This window comes from Primulina huaijiensis, chromosome 9, assembly GCF_012295235.1.
Source record: "Primulina huaijiensis isolate GDHJ02 chromosome 9, ASM1229523v2, whole genome shotgun sequence".
Lineage (NCBI taxonomy): Eukaryota > Viridiplantae > Streptophyta > Magnoliopsida > Lamiales > Gesneriaceae > Primulina > Primulina huaijiensis.
Window position 1 is genome coordinate 996,398 of NC_133314.1, and position 10,203 is coordinate 1,006,600.

Here is a 10,203-nt window from a genome sequence, read left to right on the forward strand (position 1 = left end):
ATTAATTTTTAAATTTTTTATTTGAAAAAATATATAAAATAAATAAATTTGGTAGGTCCATGGATCCAATCCAGATTGGACTTGTCGGGTTCATGAGGCGGAAGGGGTGGGTCCAATTTTGACGGATCTGGTCTTGGATTTGACCTAACTCGCCAAAAACTCAACCTGTGGTAATCTCTAAGGGCACCCACAACACCCCTTTAACACCCACTCTCCAATGTGAGTGGGCGGGTGTGGGGCGTTCATACTGTGTCAGTTTTTTTTTTAAAAAAATTCGATAATTAGCGACGGTTCGATAATTAGCGACGGTTTATGAAAAACCGTCGCTATGTGCGACGGATTTTTAAAACTGTCGCTTATAATGTTATTTAATGTATTGGTTTAAATTTCAAATTTGTATGTTTTAAAAAAAAATTCGGAAATTATAATAAATTAAAAAATAATGTTAAATTAAAAACTAACGGTTGTTTTTGTTTTTTAAATTAAAAAATTGTTTTAACAGCTAGTTAACANTTTTTATTTGAAAAAATATAAAAAATAAATAAATTTGGTAGTTCCATTGATCAAATCCAGATTCGACTTGCCGGGTTCATGGGGCGGAGGCGGGTCCTAATTTTGGTGGATCCAGTCTCGGGTTTGACCTAACTCGCCAAAAACTCAACATGTGGTAATCTCTAACAACAATATCTAACGTTATGTCACGGAAAAAAAACAATGTAACACATAAATATTAGTTTTGATCAATAAGAAGACCAAAACCTACATTAAGACGACTAAATACAATTTTTATAGTTCCTTAACTTTTTAAATTTTGTTTGGAAGAGACAATATTGGTTCACAAAAACTATTATAAAACCGTCTCACAAACAAATTTCATGAGATTAATCTCCTACCCAATCTAATTAATAAAAAAGTTTTTTATTTTATGTAAAAAATAATATTATTTTTATTTCAAATATTAACCGATTTATCTCGTCTCATGCATGCGCACGTACTCTTAATATTTACAGTACGACATGACTTGAATTTCTTATCCAACTCATGGATCACATGTATGCACCATCAACCATGGCATTACTCCCATCATCGTTTCAGAAACTCGATTACCCTCCCAAACAAAATCCTCCAAGCCCAAGAAATGCTCACCCCACCACCGCCATTAGAAGATCAATCTTACTCAACGCACTATTAATCACAACCCCAACATCCACAATACTAACCAAATCCGCCATCGCCCTGGAACTAAGATTCGCAGTACCAATCCACGTACGCCTGAGCCTACTCAAAGTGAAGGATTTGCTAATGGCGGAATCTTGGGTGGAAGCTCAAAAGGCACTGAAAAAGAGTTCATCTTACCTGAAGCAGGATTTATACACGATAATCCAGGGCAAACCCGCGAAGGAGAGGCAACAGCTCAGAAAATTGTATGTTGATCTGTTCAATGCCGTGACGAGGCTAGATTATGCGGCTAGGGATAAGGATAGGATTCTGGTATGGAATTGTTGAAGCAGTATTATCTCGTACCTTGATCTTATTTTGTCTGATATATAAGAATTATATACATTATTTCTATTAAAATTATTTGCAATTCGCGATGTCCTTAGAACACTTTGAACACATTTAACATATTGCTTCCATTAACAATTACAAAGTTACATAAACTGACATACCGAAATTTGTTAGGGACGATATTTCGGGTCGAAATCCGATGGTAACAAATCTAATTATGGAAGAAATGGCATGATTATAATATAAATATTGACAAAAATTAAATCAATTACATGTGAAGTACTAGTTTTACACAGTACTTTAAAATCATTAATCTTAATTAACGGCGGAGCAAACTGTACGTATTTCACCATCCGTGCCTGTCAAAACTTCAATGTTGCCCATCTTCACCATGGCTCTCCCAAACTCCACGCTAAACGACAATCCTGCCAGCCCTCTGATTCCTAGATAACTTTGCACGGTCGGTCGGGATGCTTCATCGCTCCACAATTTCTGATCTGTTTCAAGAACTCCTCGGCCGTCTCTCAGGTTCGCGAAAAACGAGCTGTCAAACTGGTTTTCGCTGCCATTGTCCATCGCCACCCTCCTCGAAGCGTCCCCATTTTGGGGGCAAAGGGACTGGAGAGTAGGGAGAAACGTAGGATCTATTGTTGGGTCGGGACTGCCGGTGGAATTGAAGTTGTATAGCCTGTCACGGAAGAAACGGCAAGCGGTGGTGCCGATGGTGTGTCCTCCTATTTTCAAGAATATTTGATGTTAGTTTAATATTTGAAATAATAAGTGCATGCATTTTGGAGGTTAATTGGTTTGTTGAATTAGTTTATTACCGACGAGGGTGACGAGATCTTGAATGTTGAGTCTTTTGTCTTGGAATTTTTGTATCTGCACAGCGATGGAGTCTCTAAAACCAGGCAGATTGGAAGCCTCACTCGCCGCTGAAATCGACCATCTCTCCTCCCAGTCGGCACAGCCCAGCTCGCCCCACCAGCCTGTTTCACATGGCATGTATCACACATAAAAATCAAACAGGAATATTGCTTTAAAATCGAATAAAACATGTAACTAATCAAAAGATGTATAAAACTTACGAGCACGACCGAGTCACGAGTCGCAAGAGCAAGAATGTCCGCACATGATACGACGCCTGGGCACGCAGCCTCCAGCTGTGTCTTCGCATCGTCTATCACATCGAATCCTCCAAGAAAACTGTTTTGCGGAGCTGTTCTCTCGGTGTTGGACCCGGCAATAAGTATGGATGCGTCGCATCCTCGAACGAAACAGTCATGAAAGTGCATTCTAAGCAAGCCTGGTGCAATTGCAGGATTAGCATTAAAATGCGACCTTACTGTGGATTGGACTATGGATTCGACACGAGGACACGAGCTCGAGTAGAACCCGACCTGTGTGCCTTGCCCGTATGACAAGCCCACAAATGTGGCGATTAAGACCAAAAACAGCGCAGGGAAAATGCTACGATTCAAGAAAACGGCCATTTGGTTCTGTGTAATTTCTCCCTTAAAATTAAAAGAATGAAATTTCAGAATGATTTAGTATATGAAAGCTGTCGATCTTGTGGAGAAATGAGAAGGGTAGTGGGGGATATTTATAAGTGAGATTGCATGCAATATAAAACACGGGTACGTAGAATGAGTAAGCAATGGCGGCACCTTTCTTGGAACCTAATTATAAACTTAAAACCTTATATCTAACACTTTTTTTGTCTTAATCTTGAACTTAATTGTGATTAGATACCGAATTAATAATTTGATGATTTGGATTATAATTTAATTTTTTAAAAAATAAAATTTAATTCATAAACTTTAAATTACTTATTTAATTTTTTATATCGAAATTTTTTAGAACCATTATTCACATTATATATATATATATACACACAAACTCAATGTTATAAAATTTATTATGAAATTCTTGAAACTAAATTAAAAATATATAATGATAGCATTAAATATCATCAGAAAAAATAAATTATACCACCGAGTTTAAATTAGTTTGAAAGGTTGGTGTTATTTCATTAAATGTTGGATTAGATCTGAAAAATCTCGAATGACAATCATACAAATTGGTCTATAAATAAATTCGAGTATTAGAATAGTCGATTTTGAGAGATGGAGCTGTGAGCTTAAACATATACACTAGCCATAAATAAATTATATTAAGATCAAGATTTTCTGTTTCGAGTTTGGTAGGGTTTCGAACTCGAAATCTCATTTTATATTTGAGACGTTGATATCGATGAATTTATAAAATATCAGCGTACAATTCTCTTTTTATTAAACTGAAATCTTCAAAGTGACATTGAATGTATATTTGCCAAAGTTGATGGGATAAATAAGCTACCATACACTGAATAGTCAGCAACACAGTTGTCGGCACACCATGTTAGAACGAATGAAAGGTCAAATTATTTTCAAAATGAAAGGTCAAATTGTCTTGAAACAACGTCTAATTGCTTTATTATTGAAATCTTAAAAAAAATATTGTTATTTACTACAATATATAGTATAGGTCTTTCCATAATTATTTTAATTTCATGCCCGTGTTAAAGAGCAAGAATACTAGGCATGCGCATTATTTAATTTAGATGTATTTATATATATGTTCAACTATTAACAATTATATAGTTCAAATTGCTTAATCAAATTAAATTAATGTTAGTTTCTATATGGGATATATATTTGCCTTTTATAATTAAGAATGACAATTTTTCCCACGAGTTCAGAGCCCTAAGAAAACTTGAAATATGATAGGTTTGGGGACATGCAGTTATTGGGTTTGGGTTAGGGGTCGAGGATTTTTTTTTTAAATCCCCGCAAAAAATCATGGCAGATATGGGGAAGCTATATATTCTCATCTTCGAACCCACTCCAATAATAATAATAACAATAATAATTAATAATTATTATTTATTATTAATAATTATTATTTTACAAAAAAATTAATAATAAAAATAATTAATAAAAATATCCATTGGGCAACTCAATGGATATTTGAAGCGGTGATGCGAACGAGGATGCAAATTTAATCCCTACGAGATCAGGAATGATGATTCATTGATTAGCTAAAAGCGGATGTAGAACTGATCGCTTGCCGCTTTATAAAAACTATAGCTGGTGGTAACGGTGCAACTCAAGTTTTTTAAATCGTACAACAGCTCATACATCACATTTTGATTGTTCTACTGACACGAACAATTATTACACCCTAAGAATCTTTATCCAAATAATTGTAGTCCTTGCAATCTGGTAATCGAACATAGGACATTGACATTAATGGTGCACTTAGTTATCATAGGATTATCGATTGGTTATTATTAAAAAAGAACATAAGAATGGATCATATATCTATTAACATAAATTTATTAAATAAGCTACACATTTTTTTAAAAAAAAATTGTAAGGTGTGTAAAATAACATCATGCATATCTTCTAACTATAACGAATTTGTTGTATTTTGTGACTGGTTTAATTTTATTATATTAATTACGAATACAATATATATTTTAATTTCTCTATTGTAGCTTAGGTCAAAATATATTACTAATTTTTTTACAAATTAAATTACATGGTTTTCCTCTTGAGTTATATACGCATTAAATTCGTGTTGATAATAATATTATGACGTCCGTCCATATATGTTATTTACCAAAAATCTTGACTCCCACTACCATCTTTTATTGATTTTCATTATTAGTAGTCTCCAATTAAGCTGTGGTTTAATTTCCTCGATCTTAACTTTTCTTTTAAATTTATACTTTTTAAATGTACTAAAATCATAATTTTGTCCACCTAAAATTAAAAATAGAGAATATTACTGTGTTTCCGTCAAGACATATATATTATATGATCGTATTGTTTTCTTATTTGTTTCCATTTTTGTTGTCAGGTTCAATATTCAGGGTTATTCTATTATCTATCTGTGTAATAATTCTCCTCATATCACAACAACACTAGGGTGTCTAAGATTGCGTCAATAGAAATTTTTATAATGTGTTGGGATTCTTACATATTTTTTTAATTAAAAATCCATGACGATATCTCAACCGTTTCGTGAAATATCGATAAAAGTGGAACAATAATTCATGCGATGGAACCATGCTCGCACCCCCGCCGGATCGATTTTATTACACGGTGGGTTGACCCGGTGATTTTCCATCTTGCTCGACTCTTCCGCAGTCGTGACTCGAAATTTTCGAAGTAGTGGGGAAATAATTAAAAACACGCGCATCCCAATTTTTCTACAACTTTGAAATGTTTGCGTTTCTAAAGTTCCTATGCATTAAATGTGTAGCTAGCAACTAGCAAGCTTTGAATATAATTAATTAGATGGAATATAAACTAGTTCACTGAAATAACATTTAGTTTTAGAACATATATAGACGTCAACTGCCCACCTCAGCAATGTTCACACAGATACCCACTGTAGGTACCTGTATGAGCACCGCTACGGCGACGTTCACTTATTAAATGTGATGAAACTGTACATTCAATAGTTGAAAGTCGTCACAGCTATGTTCACATAGGAGTCCATATATATATATGTATAAATTTGATATCACCCTATAGATGCATATGATGGTTGGTACACAAGACAAGACCATATTTTGGATTAATTTTCTTCAGTATATTTCACACATTTACTTATAACATTTGGTATAACTTAATTTAATTTTATACATCACGGAAGTATATATATATACCACCAGTAATCATGTCAAACCGTTGAGCATGTATAAATTAATTTTGTGCATAAATTTAGAAATTATATTAAAATATAAAAAACTAGAGATGATTAATTATATCACAAAAACTTTAAAAAATTAAGATTAGCGATGAGTGATTTAAGTGGTTAAACAGAAAATATTGCACATAAAATCTAAAAAAATAATAAATTTTTTGATCCAAGAATTTGTCCAATTTTGACTTTTGATACACTTAAGTTTTCAAATTTTAGTTTTGATAAACTAAAATTTAATTTTCGGATATTTTACTCAAATTATTGACGTAATACTGAATAAGTTGGTTATTTTCGATGCAATTTTATGATGTCAAGTCAATGCTCTAACGAAACTAGACCGAAAACAAAAAAAAAAAAATCAGTATTAATGCACGAAAACTAAATTTTGAAACTTATCGGGTCAAAATTAGTAGACCAAAAAAATTATTATTCCAATTTAAAAAATGACAATTTTTGTTTCTGCTTGGCAATTGTTATTCCAATTTAAAAAAATGACAATTTTTGTTTCTGCTAGTGCCAAGCTGAGTGCAGGTAGAGTGTCTATAATTGTGTAATTATATGAAGATCCAACAATGCAATTAAGCGCAAGATTAAGACAAAAAAGCGTTAGGTTTGAAGTTTAGTAGGTTCCAAGAAAGCTGCCGCCTTTGCTTACTCATTCTACGTACCCGTGTTTTATATTGCATGCAATCTCACTTATAAATAACCCCCACTACCCTTCTCATTTCTCCACCAGATCAACAGCTTTCATATACTAAAATCATTCTGAAATTTCATTATTTTTAAGGGAGAAATTACACAGAACCAAATGGCCGTTTTCTTGAATCGTAGCATTTTCCCTGCGCTGTTTTTGGTGCTGATCGCCACATTTGTGGGCTTGTCATACGGGCAAGGCACACAGGTCGGGTTCTACTCGAGCTCGTGTCCTCGTGTCGAATCCATAGTCCAATCCACAGTAAGGTCGCATTTTAATGCTAATCCTGCAATTGCACCAGGCTTGCTTAGAATGCACTTTCATGACTGTTTCGTTCGAGGATGCGACGCATCCATACTTATTGCCGGCCCCAACACCGAGAGAACAGCTCCGCAAAACAGTTTTCTTGGAGGATTCGATGTGATAGACGATGCGAAGACACAGCTGGAGGCTGCGTGCCCAGGCGTCGTATCATGTGCGGACATTCTTGCTCTTGCGACTCGTGACTCGGTCGTGCTCGTAAGTTTTATACATCTTTTGATCAGTTATATTCGATTTTAAAGCAATATTCCTGTTTGATTTTGATGTGTGATACATGCCATGTGAAACAGGCTGGTGGGGCGAGCTGGGCTGTGCCGACAGGGAGGAGAGATGGTCGGATTTCAGCGGCGAGTGAGGCTTCCAATCTGCCTGGTTTTAGAGACTCCATCGCTGTGCAGATACAAAAATTCCAAGACAAAAGACTCAACATTCAAGATCTCGTCACCCTCGTCGGTAATAAACTAATTCAACAAACCAATTAACCTCCAAAATGCATGCACTTATTATTTCAAATATTAAACTAACATCAAATATTCTTGAAAATAGGAGGACACACCATCGGCACCACCGCTTGCCGTTTCTTCCGTGACAGGCTATACAACTTCAATTCCACCGGCAGTCCCGACCCAACAATAGATCCTACGTTTCTCCCTACTCTCCAGTCCCTTTGCCCCCAAAATGGGGACGCTTCGAGGAGGGTGGCGATGGACAATGGCAGCGAAAACCAGTTTGACAGCTCGTTTTTCGCGAACCTGAGAGACGGCCGAGGAGTTCTTGAAACAGATCAGAAATTGTGGAGCGATGAAGCAACCCGACCGACCGTGCAAAGTTATCTAGGAATCAGAGGGCTGGCAGGATTGTCGTTTAGCGTGGAGTTTGGGAGAGCCATGGTGAAGATGGGCAACATTGAAGTTTTGACAGGCACGGATGGTGAAATTCGTGCAGTTTGCTCTGCAATCAATTAAAATTAAAAATTGAGTGTCACGTTAATTTAGAGTTCAATTTAATATGTTGCTATATTTTTCTTTTAAAATTAAAAAGTCGGGGAGAGATGTGTTATCTTAAATCCGAAATTCGTCCAAAACTTGTGAAATATTAGAGACAGATATTATATAAGCCATCAATATGTTTTTCCCTGCTAGCTTTTGTAAATTAATTATTTTCGTGGATGCAATAAAATATTTGTTGTCGTCATTGATAATTATTTGATATCTTTTTTTAATGATTTTACTATTTATATATTAGATGCAACTATATTTAATATCATCCAATAATTTATTAGAAAATTTTAAAATGTGATATATAGCTTAATGAATTTGGGAAAATTTATAAAACTTTCGAAAAATTAATCAGACCCTCTTCAATAAAAATTAAGATAATAATGTAAAAGTTCTTACTTAGCGTTTATTTAACATAATATATATATATATATATGTAACTCCTTCGATAAAACCATGAAATAAAATATTTACCTAAACTCGACTTATTGTCGTCTCAAAAAAACATACCATAATGAATATTGTGAATGTCCACCCATGGTTTTCACCTTTTATTTCATAGTATTCATGATTCCCAAACCAGTGGGTTAAAAGTTGGAACAAATCAAAACTGCCACTGTCAAATCTCATGTACCTTTACCTTAAAAAATATCAGGGTACCAAATTTTATATATATATAAAATTTGGTATACTGCACACCTACCGTGAACATTGAGCACCGATGAGGTGTCACTCACCCATTGGATACACAATTTTTCATCACATCCAATGGGTGAGTGACACCTCATCGGTGCTCACATAAGTGTGCACGGTAGGTGTGCAGCATATCAAAACTATATATATATATATATAGTCCTAACTCGAAATTTTGATAGAATACAATAGCTTAAGCGTCATATCATGCATACTCTTTGTATAGGCCAAAGACATCTATAAATACAAGCATCATCTGTAAATTTCCAACCCCAAAACAAAAAACCATTCAAAACTTTGAAGTAGCTTGGTTAAGTCTCACCAATGGCAAGAAATGTAGCTGAATCTGCTCGGGAAACAACCACATTGGCTTCTCTCGACAAAAAAATAGTGATTGCCAAACGTTGTGCTCGGGTAATTCAGGCTTCGGTTTTAGTTAGATACTATATATGCTTAATTAATTCTCATGAATCTCCCATGTTTGTTAATCTATGGATCTAATTTATGCAGAAGGTGTGATTCCTGGAGCAAAAGCAGCTGTGTTTGCCTCCATTGCCACTGCAATTCCTACCGTATGTATCAAGTTTACGTTATACGATGTATAAGAATATTTGAAAGTATAAATCTGCACGAAACAAGATTGAATGAAAAATAGTATGAAGTACTGCTACGATGATACTAAACATGTTATCGAAAATAATATTAACCGGGGTTTTCGAATATATTTTGGATGATGGATTGAATACATTAGAAATGTATGTACGATTAGTGTAAAGATGCTTCCATGGGCAAGAGCTTACCTCAATCCCACTGCCAGTGACGGAGCCAGGAATATGACGTTACTCGGACTAGAATTTTAAACTCTGACATCTTTTAATATTTTAAATTGATCTACCCGGGCTAATATCAAATTTATCCAAAATTATACATGAATTTACATATAAATTTTTTTAAAAAAATTTGGACCACCCGGGAGGACATGTACCTCCGCCCCTGCCCACTGCTCAAGCTCTCATTGTATCCACTGGTAAGTACAATTATATCATCTTTTTGTATGAAAAAATCATCAAATTTGACCAAATCAACTGGAAAATAAGAGTAGTTTTCAATTCAAACTAAAAAGAAGAAGAAAAAAAACCCATTTCATGAATTATTTTCAATCTACCGAAAATGTGAAATCTATCGACATATATATAAAATCAAGATTCTTGATGTGCTTGTGTAATTAAATAA

General features: G+C 34.6%; 2 protein-coding genes and 1 pseudogene across 2 annotated transcripts in view; 2 read left to right on the forward strand and 1 right to left on the reverse strand.

Moving 5' to 3' along the window:
* The window catches only part of LOC140984637 (uncharacterized), a gene marked incomplete at its 5' end in the record, with an annotated part of 4,411 nt that extends 2,797 nt beyond the window's left edge, over positions 1–1,614 (forward strand). The window contains 1 exon segment of the mRNA XM_073452188.1: positions 1,096–1,614. Coding sequence (XP_073308289.1) covers positions 1,096–1,506 — 411 coding nt within the window.
* Positions 1,615–1,667: 53 nt separating this feature from the next.
* LOC140984188 (peroxidase N1-like) lies at positions 1,668–3,067 on the reverse strand (annotated as a pseudogene).
* Positions 3,068–7,011: 3,944 nt separating this feature from the next.
* Positions 7,012–8,387, forward strand: LOC140985157 (peroxidase N1-like). Its single transcript, XM_073452923.1, has 3 exons — positions 7,012–7,477; positions 7,570–7,732; positions 7,826–8,387. The coding sequence occupies exons 1-3, from the start codon at positions 7,073–7,075 to the stop codon at positions 8,242–8,244; spliced, it is 987 nt and encodes a 328-aa protein (XP_073309024.1). The 5' UTR covers positions 7,012–7,072; the 3' UTR covers positions 8,245–8,387.
* The last annotated feature ends 1,816 nt before the right edge of the window (positions 8,388–10,203 follow it).